Source organism: Podarcis tiliguerta (assembly GCF_965153285.1).
Source record: "Podarcis tiliguerta genome assembly, chromosome: 9".
Classification (NCBI taxonomy): Eukaryota; Metazoa; Chordata; class Lepidosauria; order Squamata; family Lacertidae; genus Podarcis; species Podarcis tiliguerta.
In genome coordinates this window covers 38,787,061-38,808,373 of record NC_139542.1, presented here as the reverse complement: position 1 = coordinate 38,808,373, position 21,313 = coordinate 38,787,061, and the positions used below count along the sequence as shown (strand labels likewise).

At 44.2% G+C, this 21,313-nt stretch overlaps 1 protein-coding gene across 1 annotated transcript in view; it reads left to right on the top strand.

Annotated features, from left to right (window-relative positions):
- The window catches only part of TMEM154 (transmembrane protein 154), a 29,385-nt gene extending 8,316 nt beyond the window's left edge, over window positions 1-21,069 (top strand). The window contains exons 2-6 of the mRNA XM_083457638.1: window positions 7,243-7,560; window positions 13,345-13,372; window positions 13,751-13,836; window positions 17,080-17,137; window positions 20,321-21,069. Coding sequence (XP_083313764.1) covers window positions 7,243-7,560; window positions 13,345-13,372; window positions 13,751-13,836; window positions 17,080-17,137; window positions 20,321-20,336 — 506 coding nt within the window. The 3' untranslated portion in view covers window positions 20,337-21,069. The remainder of the gene's footprint in view (window positions 1-7,242; window positions 7,561-13,344; window positions 13,373-13,750; window positions 13,837-17,079; window positions 17,138-20,320) is intronic.
- The last annotated feature ends 244 nt before the right edge of the window (window positions 21,070-21,313 follow it).

The following is a 21,313-nucleotide window of genomic DNA, read 5'->3' as shown; positions in this document are numbered from 1 at the left end:
CCCTGGGCCTTAGTTTGCTTACCCATGGGCTAGGGTGATGTTCACTGTTTCTAGGAACTCTTCTCACTGTGAGACTTATGTGAGTCAGCTGGGTTTTTTGGAGGCTGGAACAGAACCCAGAATCATAGAATCATAGAGTTGGAAGAAACCACAAGGGCCATCGAGTCCAACCCCTGCCAAGCAGTCAGAAGGCAAAGGGATTGATATTGATTTCTATATATTAGTAAGTTTGTGTTAATATAATTTTTTATCTGTAACTGTGTATTTTGTAATACTTTGTTAAGTTGTCTGTTGTTTCCTGTACACCAATTCAATATATATTTAATATTTTAAGCAGTATAGAAATTAAATAATCAATCAATAATCAAGGAGCGTCTCCACCCCCATTGTTCAGCCTGAGGTCCAGCGCCGAGGGCCTTCTGGCGGTTCCCTCACTGCGAGAAGTGAGGTTACAGGGAACCAGTGGTGGTGGTGCCTGCCCTGTGGAACCCCCTCCCATCAGATGTCAAGGAAATAAACAACTACTTGACTTTTAGAAGACATCTGAAGGCAACCCTGTTTAGGGAAGTTTTTAATGTTTGATGTTTTATCATGCTTTTAATATTCTGTTGGGAGGCACCCAGAGTGGCTTGGGAAACCCAGCCAGATTGGCAGGGTACGTACGTATGTAAAGGTAAAGGTAAAGGGACCCCTGACCATTAGGTCCAGTCATGGACTACTCTGGGGTTGCAGCGCTCATCTCGCTTTACTGGCTGAGGGAGCAAGCGTACAGCTTCCGGGTCATGTGGCCAGCATGACTAAGCCGCTTCTGGCAAACCAGAGCAGCTCACAGAAACGCCGTTTACCTTCCCCCCGGAGCGGTACCTATTTATCTACTTGCACTTTGATGTGCTTTTGAACTGCTAGGTTGGCAGGAGCAGGGACCGAACAACGGAAGCTCACCCTGTTGCGGGGATTCAAACTGCCGACCTTCTGATCGGCAAGTCCTAGGCTCTGTGGTTTAACCCACAGTGCCACCCACGTCCCTTACGTATGTACGTATGTTTGTATGAATCAATCAATCAATCAATCAATCAATACTGGTAATCACTGGCAGGAAACAAATCACAATCCCTAGTTTCATGTTATGTCTGAACCAGGGATCATGGTTTGTTTTGCTCCCAACCTCAGGCAAGGTTTATTCGTGGCTTAACCGATTCTCGTTATTGGAGCAAAACAAGCCACAATCCTTAGTTAGAATGCAATGCTAAGCCAGGGATCGTGCTTTGTCTGCTCCCAGTAAAAATGGGAAAGATCAAGGAGTAGCAAAGTAGGGGCAGTTTGCTTGTGTGTTGTAAGCCATGGTTTATGACATGGGTGGAGTACCCTTTTGGCCTGGGTGAGACCACCATTTGTCTCCCCTTACCCTAGAGATGTGCGGGTCACCCGTCTGTAAACCATCAAATGACTCATAGGTGGACACATCCACCTGTCATAGAAGAACCACAGGGTGGGGAGTCTCCTTTGCCATAGGAAACTCTCTGGATTTTACCTCCCAATGCTAATCATGTAGCATTTGCAAAGCAGTCCATAAGAGAGACGTCGTCTGTTAAGAACTTTGGGTGTATTAATGTTTTGACTGCCGCCATTTTCTTGCAACAGCTTGAGACGCTAAGCTTCTGAACTTTTAAAAATCTCTAAGGAAGTTCTTGCGAAAGGCAACTTCCGAAGAAGAATGAAAGTCTGAAGCGGCTTCTTGCTCAGACACGTTTCAAGGAAGAGAAACCCAAATATTTTAAAGCATATTAACTTGAAGTATAAATCAAATGCTAGCTTAGGCCTCTGGACAAAATATATGAGCATTTTAGATAGAAATGGCTTTCGAGAAACGAAAGCAGATTTCTCATTGTGAAATAGCCAAGTGCTGGATAAAACTCACCCGCAAGCTGGCTTGTTGACGACAGGCTCGGAAAACGTTCCTGGTTTTGGCAGCATTGCTTGCCTGTCTCCGTATCAAATTGCCAACGATAATTAAAATAATACCATTGTTGGGATCCTCTCCAAATACCTGATCATGATTAAAGACTGAAATGAAGACACAAGACTCCTCAGGTGTTTGAACCCTTTGGCACTCATAAGAATGTCAGAAGAACCCTCCTCGCTGGATCAGACCAAAGTCCTGTTATTTACACTAATACGTGCATTTAAAGGGACGCGGGTGGCGCTGTGGGTAAAAGCCTCAGCGCCTAGGGCTTGCCGATCGAAAGGTTGGCAGTTTGAATCCCCGTGGTGGGGTGCGCTCCCGTTGCTCGGTCCCAGCGCCTGCCAACCTAGCAGTTCGAAAGCACCTCCGGGTGCAAGTAGATAAATAGGGACCGCTTACTGGCGGGAAGGTAAACGGCGTTTCCGTGTGCTGTGCTGGCTCGCCAGATGTGGCTTTGTCACGCTGGCCACGTGACCCGGAAGTGTCTCCGGACAGCGCTGGCCTCCGGCCTCTTAAGTGAGATGGGTGCACAACCCTAGAGTCTGTCAAGACTGGCCCATACGGGCAGGGGTACCTTTAGCTTTACCTTATGTGCATTTATATGCACACTTTACCCTGATATGTGCATTTATGTACATGTTGCTTGGCTGGAGAACTGCATTGCAATGTTCAAAGAAATTGTGAATGTTAAAGGATGGCTGTGTTTCTGTTCACATCTTGTTTCAGAGAGTGAGAATTTTGTAAGCTGAACCTTAAAATCCAAACGGAATCAAATTTCTCCCCATCCTCATTCACTTCAAGCTGAGTTAGAATATCCTTAATGAGGTTTAGGAGCCTGCAGAAAATAGTAATAACTTCTCTAGACAGGCCACGCCTTTGAGTCAGCTCTCTAGGAACTGACTCCTGAGTCCTAGTTGTTTCTCGTCAAGGGCCTACATGCCAGATGGTTGGTTGATAATGCATATATCACACATTCTGTCTCTGATCCTCCTAACTGAGCCCAAATTGTAGCCTAATCTCACAAATGCTTACTTGTAAATGAAGTTTCATTAACTTAAATTGTCCTTAATTCCGGGCATATATGCATAGGATAACCTCTAACTTGGGAGCTATTTCACAAGAATGGCTGCAGTACTCTATCAAGAGTGGGTTATGGGTTTTTTAAAGGAAAAATAATGATTGGGAGTGAAGCAGGCCACCTCAGTAGTCAAACTCCACTGATTACACCCTGCTCTCACATGCAAAACTCAGAGGAGAATGATGACCCACATGTTGACTTAAACATCACTCCCCCAAATTCCTGAAGCTAAACCCATCCATCAAAACTAAAAACCACCCCAGCTCTCTCCCCCTTCTCCTTTACAGCTCCTCCTATCTCAAGCTCACATTTTCAGTTCCCTGTGTTACTTTAGAAAAGGGGGGGACACTCCCCTGAGGACACATTCCACCATGTCTTTTAAGACACATGCCAATAAAAAGGAGCATTAGCAGAGGCAACGAATTCTCCTTCAGTTGGGAACACTCTTAATGGGAGGAAATGGGAGAACAGCTTTTCTCTCGGCATAGATAGAACGAAATATTTGTGTGACATTCCCCCTTTGAAGTTACTTTAATACATACATAATATTGCAGGGCATCCCACGGCAATTGTAGTGATTTCCTTTCCTTTTAAGAACAAAAACGCTGATTGAATCGATACAGTTTTACAAGTAATTTAAAAAGAGAGAAAATGGCATTTGCTTACCTACCTGCTCATGTGATTCAGCCCTTCATAGATTTTAGAGAGGTGGTTTCTTCAGGTAGCAGATTTTTGGGTATGGGGGTCTTGAAAGGGCAGCAAATCGTTACCTTTTTAGTTAATTATTCTTGTATTTGTACTCTCAGGGAGAGGCCTTTGTAGGATTTTTTTTGTGGGGGGATACCATTTGTTATTCAATCCTAGGCAGCAAAATGCATTGGGTTTGGCCTCCTCAGGGAAATCTGTCATCTCAAGGGTATTTTATTACCAGTCAATCAATGCGATTTTCATTTCACCTGACTGCCATAACCTTAAAGCACACACTCTTCCATCAACATGCTAGCTTGTCCTCTTCTTCCCAGGAAGTACTTGGCATAACCTTTTATGGCTATTCTATAAGACATTAACCAGTTGGTTACATTTCTATTCAGCTTTCCACAAGGGCAAGAGTAGTCAACATGGACTGCTCCAGATGCTGTTTACTACCTGAAACTCACAGCATGCCTACCACTGGCCTTGCTAGCTGAGGCTGATAGGTGCAGGACCAGCCCAAGACATTTTGCTACCCGAAGTGATATAAACAATGGCATCCCTCCCATTCCATGTTCAAATGCTGACCAGGTTAACATCTGACTTTCACTTCAACACCGGTGATGAGGCAGAGTCCTCTACATACTTGAGGACAGCAGGCGGGCACAGAGCAGGCCCCAGTGTTCACAGAGCTCTGTGTACTCTCTGTCCATCAGCACCTGCTGTCTGAGGTTAGTGTCTCAATCTATCTAGTGGTAGGATTGGCCCTGGGTCAAGTTGTAATCCACCACGCCACTGGCTACCTCTGCTGCAGAGTTCATGCTGGCATCTGTATAAGCGGATTTGCTGAATGCTACTACGATGAATCTTCCTGGAAAAGACCCTGATGTTGGGAAAGATTGAGGGCACAAGGAGAAGGGGACAACAGAGGACAAGATGTTTGGACAGTGTTCTCGAAGCTACTAACATGAGTTTGACCAAACTGCAGGAGGCAGTGGAAGACAGGAGTGCCTGGAGTGCTCTGGTCCATGGGGTCACGAAGACTGAACAACAACTATGTTGAATCCTTCAGCTAAAACTCTGTAGTGCACTTTCAGTGAAATTTCCCTTTCATACTTTTTGGTGACCCCATTTGACACAATGACATCTCTGTCCAATAAAGATGGGGAAAGGTACTAGCATAGGCATGCGGATTGCAGACTTCTGAGATATTTGACTGCATTATTGGTATGTTACATAGCCAACTGTTGCTTATTTTTATATCTCGTCCCCATCCCTCCCTAGGAGTCTGGCAGCACAACTGGGAGAGTGAAATGGCTTAGACTGAAGTTATTTTGGGAGCAATTAATTTATAAAGCGTCTGAAGTATGTGCTGCTCTCAAAGGCAGGAACAAATATTTACATCTCACCAACCATAACATCAAGCTTTCGGAATGCCTTCTGAATTTGATACCGGGGGGTGAATGATCTATTATCACCGCCTTTTTATTGGTCAATGCATGTGTGCATATAAAAAAGATTTGCCCTTCCATTCAGTAAGAGAACTCGCTTTCTCAAGGGCGCCAGGTCTCAAATTTGGATCACTTCACTGTGCTCTTTGCCATGACTCCAAGATCACTTTCTGGAGTAGCCACAGCTAATTCAGAAGCCACCTGTTTGTAGTCGGGATGTTCATTTCTCAATAGAGATGTTAATTCCTTTTAATAATGAATGGATAATGAATGAATAAGCATAATTGATTTCTTCATTGTCATGCGAATAAATGAATGGGAAATAGTAATCCATCATATCTGAATGAAAAACTAAATTAAGGGAAATTTGTTCCATTAGTTTGTGCATTTTTACTTTCCTTTAAAGTGTGGTCCCTTTGTCTAATCTATCTGAAATTTGGCTAGTCTGGTGCCTGAGGATGGAGAAGGGGTGTTGTTGTTTGTGATGGTAATAGAATCAGGGATCCCCAAATGCTGCCTAGGCTCCCTTGCCAGCCATTATTTGTGGAACTACCAGCCCTCTCCCATGCATCCTCTGGCATTCACAGAGAACTTGGGAGAGAAACAGAGTCTGTTCTTATTTGTGTGGGTTATGGAGAGGGTTATGGAGAGGGAGAAGAATGGAAGTCTTTCCTGCTGTTTGGAAAGGAATCCTGCTATTTCTTACCTGATTGGGGGAAATGCAATGGAAATGAGATCTGCAGGGCAGGGATTTGTGTGGTGCTGGATGGTTGGATCACCAGAGGGCAGTTGCCTGTGGTGAGTTGACAAGCGGATTTGTTGATTCCTAAGTAGAATGCAAGCAAATGTCTTATCCCTTAGACAGAAAATACAGAAGTTACAAGCAGCAGAAAACAGGTGGTGTTTTCATTACAATCACTGAAAACAACAGATGCAATTCTGACAAATGGAAACTTAAATGAAACTTTAAAATGAAGAACAAATAGTGATTTGTCTCACGCACCTCTCATTTTTAATGTGTCTTTCATTGTACTTACTTAACTGAGGTTTTCCCAGCCATTCGCTTATCAGCCTTCCAGATACAGCTGTATGCCTAAAGCTCAGCACAGCAGTTCTCAACTTTATTCTGCTTTTGAGAGTTAGGATTTTTTTTTATTAAAAAAATTCTTTTGTTCCCTTTTGTTCTGAACAGCTGTATAAGTTTGGGGCTGTTCTGTGCTGCATCTTCAGTATACCTTGTTTGGAAGAACATGTTTTTTGTTGTGAGCGTGTCATGCTGTAAATATTTGTTCATTATTTTGGGGGGGCGAATTGAATACTATGTACCATTGTATAATAGTAGCTTTCATAAAGCAAACCATAAATATACTGCCTTTTCTTACCAAAGAAACCAACAAACCAACTTTGTTTTCCTAAATGCTTTGTAGTGATTTGCAAACTCAGTGCTCCACTACAACGCCCTGATTCTAGATTTACAACACACTGGGTTTAACAAATCTCTGTGGAAACCATTATAGATCTAAAGGACACAGTCGTGAGTTGTTATGTAATCAGAAGATGTGGGTCACAAGGGAAATACCAAGTCTAAGATCCCATTGCCAATAACAATTTTTGAGCAGCCATGCAGTCAACGATGCTTCTTGAGTACTGCATCAGAAAATGAATGGATTTTTTTTAAAAAGCTCATTTGCTAAAATTTATTTTTAGTTCCAGTTATCCAAATAAAAGTGATATATACTTGTCCCCACCCCTGGGCCAGATTAAGACCTTTAGAAACCCTAAGCACTTAAAAGATTTTGGGGCCCCCATAGATATATTCAAAATATCAACAATAACAAACCGTAAATTAAAATGTTATGTTTTTGATATTAAACAAAACCTACAGTAAGATAGAAAATACTGTTTATTTTTTATACTTTCACTTTATTTATATTTGAGGGGGAAAGTTCTCCTACTTTTTCTGATGGAAAAATTCTGCGGTGATCCCTTCCCTTGATACCCTAAGCACATGCTTATTTTGCTTAATGGTTAACCCAGCCCTGTTTCCCCCCATTTGGCAGGCTCTACAACAGCACCGGCAGATGAAGAATTTTCAGGGCATGGCTTGACATCACCTGTTACCACAGAAGTACCTGTACTGAATACACTGGGATCACCTACATCTGTTATGATTTTGACAACTAGTGACCAGGGTGTGCAAACTGCCGCTACATCCACAGAAGCAGAGAATTCGGAAATGGAAACCACTGCCTCTGCAGAAATGGAAGACCTACATCCTGCTTTGATATACGGAGTCCCTGCTGCTCTGCTTCTAGTCCTGATTGTTTTGCTAGTTGTCTTCATTGTAAGACGTCGGAAGCAGAAACCACCCAAGCAAGGTAGATATTAAAGTTTCTTGGGTGATGTGTGAAGGACCATATATATATTAGATTATATATATATGGAGGAGCAGGTTTGCCAGCTTGGCCCCGTGACCGTGGGTGCCCAGTGCCGTGGGTGCTATGCAGTGTGCATGGCCTGGACACTGAAATTTGTGGGTGCCCGGCCACTTCATGGGGAATTTTGTGGGTGTTTGGGCACTCAGGGCCCCCGGGGGGTTGGCAGCTATGCAGAGGAGAGAACTAGCTAACATAGGGTAAATGTCTGAATTGGATTTAACCCTTGAATTAAGTCTAACTTTAGTTTAGGAGGTGGTGCTGTGGGTTAAACCACAGAGCCTAGGGCTTGCTGATCAGAAGGTTGGTGGTTCGAATCCCCGCGATGGAGTGAGCTCCCGTTGCTCGGTCCCTGCTCCTGTCAACCTAGCAGTTCGAAAGCACATCAAAGTGCAAATAGATAAATAGGTACCTGTGCTGGTCCAGGGGGGAGGTTACCGTGGGGCGAGGTCCAGGACCTGAGTCGAGGGTCGGCAGACAGTCCTCCACGGGCAAAGCGGGGTCCACAGTGAGGAGCCGGGCAAGGACAGGAACTCTGGGGAAACAGGACTGGATGCTGGCCAAAACAGCTCTTCAACGACGTTGCTCCCGCAACCTGGGACCGGGCTGACTGGCCTTTATCTTCTCTGAGGCCAGGGGCAGTCCCGGCCCCCAGGAGACCCGCCTCTCCTGGCCTTAAGGTGAGCACTCCTCCTGGGAGAAACCAGTTCCCTCCGCCTCTCTGCCCTGAGCCTCTGCAGTTCAGGAGAGGCTGAAGGGTTACTGGACCCAGGGGGAGACTCACCTGTAGGCACTGAGTCCTCAACCACCTCCGGAGCCAGAGTGGATTCACCTGGTGCCTGCTCCTGAGGATCCAGCACAGGTGCAGGCGCTTCAGAATCAAGGCCCTGCCCCAGTTCAGCCGGCCCTGGAGGCGGGGACTCCTGTGCAGGCTGGGATTCCTCCGGTTCAGCCTCTGAATCGGATTCCCAGGCCATCATGATACCACTCCAGCGGGAAGGTAAACAGCGTTACTGTGCGCTGCTCAGGTTCACCAGAAGCGGCTTAGTCATGCTGGCCACATGACCCGGAAGCTGGACGCCGGCTCCCTCGGCCAATAAAGCAAGATGAGCGCCGCAACCCCAGAGTCGGTCACGACTGGACCTAATGGTCAGGGGTCCCGTTACCTTTTTACTGTGTATGAGCCGAAATATGTACTACATCGCTAAGTTTATTTCTAACTACTCAGGACAGAAAGAATATGCATCTGCTCTCTGTGAGAGTCAGTGAACAACTGAAACAAAGAAACAGGAAACCAGTAACATCAACATCCGTCTCCTGTGAGACTTCCAACAGTCTGGAATGTAGACAGAGTCTTGTGACTCCAAAAACTGCACAGTGGCATAAACAGAAATCCAACATATGGGGATTTCAGCAGCTAGCGTGCCTCTAACTTCTGGACATTGGGTTGAAGGTTAAGATTGGATCCTATGCTCATACAATTGCATGTGTGTATAATGCATGATAATAATATTCTCTCAGGTTACCTGTGGGGTGACATATATTTTGTCTCAGATCAGTGCAGGCTGGCATTCTGTGTGATTCCTCACAGCCCCAAAACAAAAGAGATTATGTTTTCTATACACTGTGATAGGGAATAGACACAGGACGCAAAGCTCATGGTCTGGAAGGAAGGGAAGATGATTTCTGCAGCCTGTGCTTGAGCACTGGGATTTTGAGCCCTCAGTGCCTCGTATATTCCATGTTGCTGAGCAGTGTTGTTGAAAACCAGGCACATTTCTGAATTCCTCAGGAGACTATTATTTGGCTAAACACAATTCCAGTGCAAACAAGAAATCCCACTTAACCTGGTCTGACTGTGCTTCTTAGTCCCCACTGCTTATCTCTCTTGTCCAGGACAGTTATAATGGGATTTTCTTGGCTTTTCGGCTCTTTCTCAAGGGTGTTTGGCCATAGATAATTCCCCTTGCCATTTTTCTTATACTTGCCCTTATACTTACTACAGTATTGGATTTATGCCTCTCCAATGAAGAAAGAGGAGGGAATAAAGCTGCCTCAAAAATTAATTTTATTCTTCACATTTCCCCTCACAAAGGTCTTCCAGGATAAACGTGGCAATTGCACCTACCGCTTGCTAAGATCCAAACATGCTGCAGGAGAATCATGGGATTGTGATGTCTTTAATCCGCCAGCTAGAAGGATAATGCAATCCAGGAAACGACATGTTTCCCTTGACAATGATTCTGCTTATGATGCAATGGAAAGGGGAAAGGGGCAGAGCCTTTAGAAAATATACAGTGAAATATAAAGGGCTGGTAACAGTGGGAGAAGCTTTAAGATGGTGACTGGACATGAACAGATTCAAATATTTAAAATATACAAGCAGTGGTTTAATAGTCTGGTGGCTAATGAAGCTTTTGAGTATTGGTATCTAAACATACAGGGCAACTGTCTACAGGCATATTTTCAGTTGCAACGCCATGAATTCTTGGCATTGGTTTTTGGTTGTGTGTTTTTCTCCTGCTTGTGATAATTTGGCTGAGTGCGCACCATAGCTTTAAAGCACATTCTAGGCACCCCACCCCAAAGAATCATGGGAACTGTAGTTTGTTAAGGCTGCTGGGAGCTCCATGAGGGTTAAACATCAGTTCCTAGGATGGGGGGCAGCGGGATGCAGTGGCATAGCATGGGGGGCCCACCCGGGAACAAAAATTGTTAGGGGTGCAAAATTTCAACACCTGGTGCTGTTTCAATACAGCTACATGCTTTCGTTGCTGAGATCTGTTGAAAACAGCTTCTCCATGAGAACTAGGAAGTGACCTCCCCAGATAACAGAGCAGCTCTTCTTTTTTATCTCTGTGGCTGCAATCTCCTGGGTGACGCAGACACCTTAGGGTGACTCAAATCCTGCAATACACACCTAGATTAAGGAACAGGGTAATTGAGTACATTCTCAACCCAGAAATTTGTTTTCAGTACCAAAACTAAACTCGCAATCCCCATGCACAAAGACTCATTTCTAGTTCCTCTGCCCCCACCCCTGCTTTCTTAATTTCAGCGGGGGGGGGGGGGAGAGATCTTTCCTTGTTTTTCAAATTATTTTTGCTTTTTTTCTTAAAAAAATGTTTAGGGGTACTCTCATTTTGACTCAATAAAATCACCGGGAAAAGAAATGAATCCGCCATTGGAGGTGGTAACAGCGAAACTGACCAATCACCATGCTAGATTCCAACTCCTACTTCACACATTAAACGCTCGCTTCTGTCTGAGACTCAGGAAACACCGTGACAGGAAATTAGGCCGCCATTGGGGGTAGCAACGGAACTGATGATTCACCGTGCTAGAGAAGAAACTAAAATATTTCTTTTTTAGTTTCTTCTCCCGTTAGATTCACAAAATGTTTAGGGGTATGCATACCCTTGCGTCCCCCCAGAAAAAAGCACTGCATATTACTCAGAAAGCTACTATTAGAACCCGATCTACTTTTCCCACCAATGACTGAGGCTGCAATCCTATACAGTACAGTCGTACCTTGGTTCTCGAACAGAATCTGTTCCGGAAGTCCATTCGACTTCCAAAAACATTCGAAAACCAAGTCGTTGCTTCCGATTGGCTGCAGGAGTTTCCTGCACTCAATCAGAAGCTGCAGAAGCCACATTGGATGTTCAGCTTCCAAAAAACGTTTGCAAACCGGAACACTCACTTCTGGGTTTGCGGTGTTTGGGAGCCAAAATATTTGAGTCACAAGGCATTTGAGAACCAAGGTACATGCTTTCATGGGACTGGATCCCATAGAACACAACTGTTATGGTCCTAGCCTCAAGCAATAGCCAGGACTCTCAGATGGAGGAGAACTGAAGTGGTCAAGTCCATGAATACCATACCACTGGCTGAAGAACACCGTTGGGTTCCTCATCCTGAACCTGAGTCTGGCAGACAAGAACTTGCTGCACCAGGACTGCTAGAACACTCACCCCTCCCTTAACCCTATTCACCCAAGAAGCCAAGCTCTTCTTGCTCCACAACACCTGTTCAACAGTACGGGGAGCAACCCCAGAGGAGAATGCACTCATTTGTACACCAGGGAATTTTGCATTCCTTTGTAGGCAACTTCCTGGGGGCAGCGTATCAGTGGTGGGCAGGGCCAGAAGCAATAGTGGGCAGAGCAATTCTACACACACGCCCCATCAGTAGCCTCCATCCAGGAAAGCAAGAGGCATTATTGGAGTTTAAGGACACATTCTAGCCAGATAAGAACACCCAAGGAGGATAGTAGGCAGGGTTCGAGATGAGTGCAGCCTGGGAAGAAGTTGGGGCTTGTGGAGCCAGATTGTGGCCCTCCAGGCATTCCATCAGCCTCTAGGCCTGAGGTTTCCTGTTCCTGTTTTAAGTAGCCACACTGCTCAGGTAGGGGGGAGTGGAATCTAGGAAGAGTAATCAGGACAGAGTGGTCCACTCACATCCTCCTTCCATTGGAGCAAGTGGCTCACTGAGAGCTCTCCAAGGTCCTGCTGCTCCAGGCTGCCTTGTGGAGTTCCCCTGCCACACCCCATGAGCTTTTGCTTGAGGTCAGGTCAGGGCAACGATGCTGTGAATTATTTGTCATACCAACTGTGAATCATTTGTACTGATGAAAGGTGCAGCCTATATAGCGTATTTTTGGGGTGGGACTTTCAACAGAACTTGAGGCATTGTGGAGACGGCATGGTTAAATCTGTGGTCCAAACCATCAATGTTTCTGCTGGGAAAAGTGAATCAGTGCCTACATCCTTCCCCCCCTGTCCTTTCCTCCCTCCTATGCCTTGCTAGGTATAAAAGACACATTTCCTTTCAGTTGTTCAGAAGACAGTTTCCTCCTTTAAAAATACCACATCCTAACCTCCAATGGATGTGGTTTCCCCTCTTATTCCATCTGGTGTTTCATCTACCTGCATCTCTCCTGGCAATTACTCTTTCCTTGGTTCATTTTCCTTCGTTGCTCTGTGCTCTCAAATGCCTTTCTCTCCAGGTTTTAGGTGTTTGTGTGTGTTTGCATTTTCATCTTGCCCCTTATCTGTAATCTGCTACAGTCTCTGTTCGTAAACAGGTGCACTGCACATGTACAGCATTAGGCTGTGTGGAAGTAAACAATTTTTATCACAGTTGTTGACTTCTCATTATGTTGCTTTCCCTGTTGGAACCTGTTAGCCTCAAGAAATTCATTGCTTCCAGTCTCCTGTTCACCGCTAGACTCTGATTTGAATATTAATGCAGCTTGGCTGTAGTCAACATCTTAAATTTACCTCAGCTACTAATTTCAGCTTGGGCTTAATATCCATTTTACTGCATTTTACTTTCTAGCTGCCTCCAAGTTCCTATGTTTTTCTTCTTCTTCTTCTTCTTCTTCTTCTTCTTCTTCTTCTTCTTCTTCTTCTTCTTTTCGGCTTTGTGCATAATAATTATTCAGGAAGGTAAAGGATGTAATCCTGGCCCAGTTTGCCTCATACTATTTCTCAACCTTGTGCCCTCCGGGTATTTTGGATTGAAAAGCATCTGACATCACAAATCAACAAAGCAAGAATGGATAACCAAGGGAAAGGGGGAAGGGAATGGAGTATAGCTGGGTCGAATCTTGAGCAGAAGCATTCTACTCTGCAATATTTAATTGCCAGCCCATCGCCCATCTCTCTATCTCTTTTTTAAATGAATCATTTACTTCTTTCTGAAATGCATTTCATTTTATTTCAGAGGAACTAGCAAGTGAAAGCTGTAAAAGGTAAGACTGCTTCCTGTTCATATCAACAGTTGTGGAACTGTTCTCATGGCCTAGGGCCACATAGACTCCTCAGTATGACAGAACCACAAGCCATCTTTTTTTTTTTTAAATGGCTGTCGTCTTTAGGCGATGTCCCCCATATTGCAACAATGGGATCTACTGGACTACTAGTTTATTGCATTAGCTTTATTCCAGATTTAGTAACATTTATTGATTCAACAGCTCACACAATGATGCTCTTTTCTAAATTAAGCACACTGGCAGCTAAATACTTAAACACAGCCTAACACGTGGATTGATTTTAAAATGGTATTAAAAATATCTGTCTAACAATTCTAAGCTGCATGGTCCAAAATATGTTTTTGTTTTCTTACTCAGTCCTATTTTTGAAGAAGACACACCCTCTGTAATGGAAATAGAGATGGAAGAGCTTGATAAATGGATGAGCAGCTTAAAACGAAATAGTATGTATTGATCACATTCTACTCTTGGACCTTTTTCTTTTCTAACAAGCCCATCTCTTCCCACTGTCTTTGCCTAAGTTCTCTAAAATGCATTTAAGTCTATAATCTGAAATACTAAAATAGTAGCAGAAGATAACTGCTCTTTAAATATTGAGGGGATTGGAAAATAAATGTGTGTCCCTTTAAGATGATGTAGTTCTTATTTCAAAGCCTAAATATTTGTAGCCATTTCAATATAGCAAGTGGCTTCGTTGAGAGTGGTGTGTGTTTTAGTATTAAGGAGTGTTTTTTGGCATTAATTTGTGATATGCTTCACCACTATTGACTCATGGCTCCTAGCACTTTTTATTCACTCCCGTCTCCAGGATCATCTTACAGGCGTGTTGCTATGACCACATCGTTTCCTCCTTGCAGTCTTTTTAGGTTTGCTATCTACTCCTCCATTACCTGGAATGAAATCATTGTTTTCTCCACAAGCAGATGGCTAGTTGTGATTATTGTCCAATCTGGAAGAGAGCTGGGCATATCCAATTATTCTTAAACCTATGTCTCCTGGCTTCTTATTCCAAGCTGCATGCTTGTTTGCCTCAAACACTGTATATTAAATCAAGCTTCTTGGCACAGGGAATGTGGTATCAATATCTTATTCCAAGAGGTTCGCAAAACATAGCTGCTGGGGAAAAGAAAGACATAAAAACCAGAGAAAGGGCTGAAATACATGTAGGCACCAAGGTGCCCAGACCACAGAAAGTGCCATAAAGTCACTGCGGTCTAGTGGATAGAATAGTACAAGTGGAAACTTGGGCCCAAGGTTGCTTCCAGATGACCTGTTTATTCAGCATTCATCCTGATTGGTTTCCACAATGTTTGCGGGAAGGTTATACAATGTCAACTGCTTATTGAACATTCATCCTGAGTTGCTTGCAGGGAGATTATATGACATCTCATCAAGCAGTTGCTATCCCACAGTTTCCACTGCATTTTCCTCTTACTTTCCAATGATAAAAGTCTGTTTTTTCCTGGGGTGGGGGAGTGGGTTTGTTCTGTAAGAGCTCCACTTTAATTGTACAGCCTGAATTTGCTGACATGCCACTGAATTCCACGTGGAAAGAGTGACAGTATGGAAGCACCCTAAGTTCCTGCTCAGAAAGGACTCACTAGGTGATCACGGTCAAATTGCTCCCTCAGAGCCTCAATACCCTGATAACAGAGGATCGTCTCACCAAGCTGCTGAAAAGACCTTGCATACCTAGAGCCTAGTTCAAAGACTGTGCAAAAGGAGAAAACTGTGCATAATGACACAGATATTGAGTATGGCAAGTCACCTGCACCCACATCAGAACTTCCTCCCCTTTCACTCTGTGCCAGTTACTTGACATTACAGGGACCTCTTCTACACTCATATGGCTTTACAGACTATACAGAGGATAGTAGCTATTCCCTTGAGATCTGATCTCCATAGATTATTAGAGGTGCTCTTTGTGCAACAGGATCCAATATGTACCTTTGCAAGGTAAAGGAGTGGATTGGAATAACCTCAAGGCTATTATGGTTGCTATTGTTGTTAACGTAAAGTGAGTAATTTGCTCACTGTTCGGACTGATGAAACCCTATGCCCTACAGACATTTTTATGGGTCACAGCTTGACTTGATGTATGAATCGCTAATAACTTATGTAAGCATGTATATCATTTTTGTGCGTAGCTGTTAGCAACAAGTAGTGATATGAATTCCCCCCCCAATACCCTGTCCTGTTTAAAAAGGTAAAGGTAAAGGTACCCCTGCCCATTCGGGCCAGTCTTGCCAGACTCTGGGGTTGTGCGCTCATCTCACTCTATAGGCCGGGAGCCAGCGCTGTCCGGAGACACTTCCGGGTCACGTGGCCAGCGTGACAAGCTGCATCTGGCGAGCCAGCGCAGCACACGGAACGCCGTTTACCTTCCCGCTGGTAAGCGGTCCCTATTTATCTACTTGCACCCGGAGGTGCTTTCAACTGCTAGGTTGGCAGGAGCTGGGACCGAACGACGGGAGCGCACCCCGCCGCGGGGATTCGAACCGCCGACCATGCGATCGGCAAGTCCTAGGCGCTGAGGCTTTAACCCACAGCGCCACCCGCGTCCCCTGTCCTGTTTGGTTTCCCCCAAATTCTTTTGGAGATAATGGGGGGGGGGTTTATTAACGCCCTCAAAAAATCCTTCACATAGCTTAAGACTACTATTTTTTCCAATTCATGCTTCTTGAAGAAGGGACTGAAGAGTAAAGTCCCATACAACTAAACACAGCTGCCTTATGTCCAACTTGTAAGGCCTCCACGTAAGCAAATTGGTAGGCATTACATATCCATAATATGTAGATGAGGGGCCTACCCAGCGGGCCTTCAGATGTTGCTGGACTTCAGCTCCCACCATCACTCACTGTTGGCCATGCTGGCTGGGGCTGATGGGAGCTATAGTCCAACATCCGGAGGACCGCAGGTTAGCAACCCCTGCTCTGGTCTATACCTTTACAAATTTGTGCAATACTATGGAAATACTACCAACTAACGGAAACATTGGAGTGAAGAGCCCTGGTGCTTAAAGGTGTCCAATCTCCAGCACCAGATAGGAGAAGTTTATTGGCGTGAACATGGCCATCCTCCTTAGACTAGCCACCAATGCTTAGTTCACATTTAATTTGGCATCAGTGGGTTTGGCGCTCTGTCCTTTGCCTGATGCAGTAAGCTGCGGTGAGCCTGACATTATGGTACCTGGCAGAAGACACAGAGCCTGCCTTTAAAAGTGAAGCCCTGACCTTGCTAGGGGTCTCCAAAGTGGGCATGCGGCTTTGATTTGCCACTACTCAATGGGTGCTACCCAGCAACAGCATGAAAAGGACAACAGCACACAAACTCACCAGCTGGGGTAATCCAGCAGAACAACAGACGTGACATAAACAATTGTATGTTGGGCAATTTATTATTATCCCTCTTATTTTTAGCTTGTGACAAAGGCAAGGTGCTAGAGATGGGTGCTCTGTGCATATATATATGTGTATGTATAAAATAAATAAAACAAAGGTTGCTATGGCTTCTGACTTATCCACAAGGGTTTTAAATGGGCTAATGGCTGCAGACATAATAATAAAAATAAAAAATGATGTCCAGGTCCTGGAGGAGTCTACAGTGCAGTCATTGCTATTCAAATTGAACAGACGTTCACAAAATTCCCCAGGCTAATAGTTTCACTGTCTCCAATCTTTTCTTAGCTGAATGTGAATATTTGCCTTCCGTGAAAGAAGAAAAAGACTGCAATGCCAGCCCAAGGTACTTGCGATTCTCCAATTACACTTCTGAAAGGGACACTGTCAGCTTCAATAGATCCAAAATTGAACAATGGTCTCTTCTTCTTTGCAGATGACCCTGAAATCTATTTTGCTTATCAACATTACTCTGTTGTTTGAGGCACAGGATAGATTTGCTAGCCCACTTCTGCCCCACCACTGAGAGATGGGGTTTTATTAGTCTCGTTGGTGTGATGGATGCGGAACTTCATTTTGTGAACTGTCCTCTGCTAATTCAATATATCTTTTTGGAAGGGATTATTCCTTAGATGGAGTTGTGTTTCTGTCCAGCTCACTGGTTCTATACATGTTGAGTGGCTAGTATAATAAGAAAATTCAACAATGTAGCTGATATATGTGTTGAAGATACATAGACATTTTGTGGTTGCATTTTAAACAGATGATTAGCCTCTGTTCTAGTAAATAGGTAAAGGTAAAGGGACCCCATGACCATTAGGTCCAGTCGTGACCGACTCTGGGGTTGCAGCGCTCATCTCGCTTTATTGGCCGAGGGAGCCGGCGTACAGCTTCCGGGTCATGTGGCCAGTATGACTAAGTAAACGCCGTTTACCTTCCCACCGGAGTGGTACCTATTTATCTACTTGCACTTTGACGTGCTTTCAAACTGCTAGGTTGGCAGGAGCAGGGACCGAGCAACGGGAGCTCACCCTGTCACGGGGATTCGAACCACCGACCTTCTGATCGGCAAGTCCTAGGCTCTGTGGTTTAACCCACAGCGCCACCCTCGTCCCGTTCTAGTAATTGTAAACTACAAAAAAAAATAAAAAAAAATTAACACAATGAATGCACTTTCTAAAGCACTCCCCCCCCCCCCCAGTTTCTTCTTGAATATATCCTAGAATTTGCCTTTTGGTTGCCCCTTTACCTCTCACAAGCCACAAACATTAAGGGGAAGGGCTATAGTTCAGTGGGATAACATCTGCTTCCCATGCAGAAGTCCCTGGTTCATTCCCCAGCATTTTCAGGTAGGGCTGGGAGCATATTCTGTCTGAAACCCCAGAAAGCCACTCCTACTCGGTGTAAGACAATACTGAGCTAGAGAGACTAGTGTTCTGACTCAGGTTCCTATGCTTTCTATGTTTGTTCTTAGGGTGGCTGAAAATATCCATGTTTGGGGGGGCGGGGGGGGGAGAGAAGGGCAATATTTGAAATCACCCGCCTTTGCTGCATTCCCAAGATGCTGGAATAAAACGTTGAATGGTCACTCTTAAAAACCATCTGTGTAAATCAGTGGTGAGCAAACTTCAGGCTTGAGGGATCTCCTTTATTTTGACAGGAGCCACTGAGATCCACCAACCAGAGCCAGTGCAAAATAGCAGCAGGGGGCAGAGCCTGATTCAAATAGTGTTTTGTGGGAGGAGGGACAGCAATTGCCTACCGCACCTCATGAACATCTTGAGTTACTACAGATTAGGGATTCTAAACAGAAACCTCTAAAGCTAGTTTGTGGGCCTGCACTAAGCCATGGTCAAAGGAAACCAAGAAATGCTAATATTTTACAGGTGAGGAAAATAGAAAGAGGGTTACTTGAAGACTTTACTTGCTATTGTTAAACCATTGGAAGTCAGAAAGCTTTTTACTGTGACTCACACAGTAAAATGGGCAGATCACACAGAGATCTGCCAGAAGATCCTAATCTACTCTTCGCCCATCCCTTCTGTAAATAAAAGAGCAGCGTGGATTTCTGGGAGGGAGGGGAGGAGAAAGAATCACTGGGACCACTAGGTGGCTCTGCTTTATTATGAATCATGGCTGGCAATAGTGTAGGCTTGTGTCCTTTATGATATGCTACTTGAAATTAGATATGTTTTGCTAAGGGAAAAGGCATAGAGAGCTTCAGGTGACAACGAACACCCCTGAGAGAATTAAAGCGCGAGATGCGAGAACAAAGGTGTCTAATCAAGTGCCCTGAGGACACTTCTGTGGACATTCCCTCCAGGGTAATTTGCTGCAGTTCAGTGTAAGCAGATTTTCTTCACTCAGATAGGCTGGATTGTAGCAACCAATCAGTAAGATTGGGGAAGTGGGGATCTGCCAGCAAAGGTTCTCAAACCATTACAGTCTCATCCAATTGATTCTGCGGTGGGAATGAATTTCTGGATTGTTCTGGTTTGTGGGACCTACTTTTGCATTTTACAAGAATGCGCCCCCCTCCAAGGTTATCCAGATGCAGAATAATCACTCAGGGAAGCAAAGTTGGGTGCAACATGGCGGTTCATAAGTGTGACTTGTGATGGAAACTGTTTGACCCCCCAATCTTGCTGTGTGCACCAGGCTGGAATGCCCCTCCTTATCTTCTTGTTATCACCACTCAGCCCAACGGGTGAGTGAGGCATCCCAGGCCTGCTGGGAGTTGTGGCACCAAAGAAGCTGTTACAGACAGTGAAATTGTGAGGACCAAAAAGGCAGAAAGGGACCTGTGGTATAAAGAAAGCAAGGAACAGTAGATAAAGTGCTGGAAGGAAGCTGGCAGGAGAAGATCATCAGTCACTCAGCACATGAAATCAAAGACTTTGCAGACAATAGATTCTTGAAGAAAATCCCATGCTAATTACATTGCACCACAGATCCACAGAGATTGTGAGTTTTGAGCTGGCCCATAATCAATCTTGGTTTCTCCTGGTTATCGGCAAGGGAAGAGATCAGAGATTGGCAGCAACAACAACAACTTCACAACAGATCAGGATATGGGGGATTTCTTTCATTGTGCCAACGTGTGTTGCATTGAGAATGTGTAAACATTCGAATTTCGGTTCAGTCTTGACCTAATCATAACACTCTTGCAGAAAATTAGCAGCCTTTTAATTCTGTACAATACTAGGTTCTGTGTAACTCAGACATTTGAATGCTTGATGCTAGTCCAATAGTAACACGTGCTCTTTCTCATTCTATACACACCGTGTGGCAATGGAACAATCTAGGTCAGGGGTTTAATAGTTTTAAAATAAAAATGTGAAGGGCAGTGGGCCTAGGGGGGCCAAGAGGGTATATAAAGGCACCCTTGGGTGTCACACTGGGGACCCCGGGTCTAAGCAAGAATTGACCACATTTTAAAAAACAACCACCTAATTGTGTGTGTTAGGAAAGTACAATGTTCAAATGTGGAAACACCTGCTAATTATTTTATTAAACAATGTTTACACAGTGACTGCGAATCTTGAAATCAAGAAGGCATTGTATATGGATTGAAGGAAGAAACAGCAAACCTTATAATTCCTGAGATCTGGGGTGATCTGGATGTGAGTTTCCTTCACCTGAAACAGTCAAGGATGCGAATGCATTTGTCCTTTCCTGCTGCTTCTGCTCCTCATCATGATGACATCAGTTCTGCAAAGCAAAGGTCCTGGGGAAAAAATTCTGCTGTGAAATTCAGAAGGAATAGGAAGAGTGCAATCCTCTTTCAGACATTTCCCAGAGCAATTCATTCCCGCCCCCCTTGATCAATCACGTTATGGTATTATTTTGTAAGGTTGCCCATTACACTAATGTTTTTTTATGTACAAAGGACACTGTGTCCTTGGTTCTGAATTTCTTTGCTCCTGTGTGTTTAAATCACAGTTCTGAAATACAATCCAAGGAACTGGCATTTAATTTTCTTTCTGGTAATGATGGTGATACCTCACACAGATTTGAACAGATGAGGGCAACAGAAACGGGCAATCATTCTATAAACGAATGTAGCATGGACATCATTTCAAACAACCAGGAGCTGTCGGAGGATTTGGGACAAGGAAATACTGCAAGATTTGAAAAGCTTGTATTGTGTCGATATGGATGATGTCATTATATAGTTGAGTCACTAGATGGTGCTGGACTGGTATCTGAAGCGAGCCAGGAGTTTCCTGTTACTGTTCTTTTTAAAGAGATATAATAAAGTTCTTTTCTAGCTTCCTAGTATGCCCTCTAAGTCTTCCATGACAGTGTTCTACTTTTGGTTTCATGGAGTCCAAACTTCTCTTGTAAATCTTAGGAGCAGGTTTATCCACCTTGTAATTACCTCCAATGGTGCTTGCCAGTCCTTCGGAGAAAGATAGTCTCTTGTCTTTACTTTCTTGAAAGCTGTTTTAAATTGTTTTTATTATTGTTTTTAAGGCTGTAACCTAGCCTGGGACCTTAAATAAATAATGCTTCAATGGTG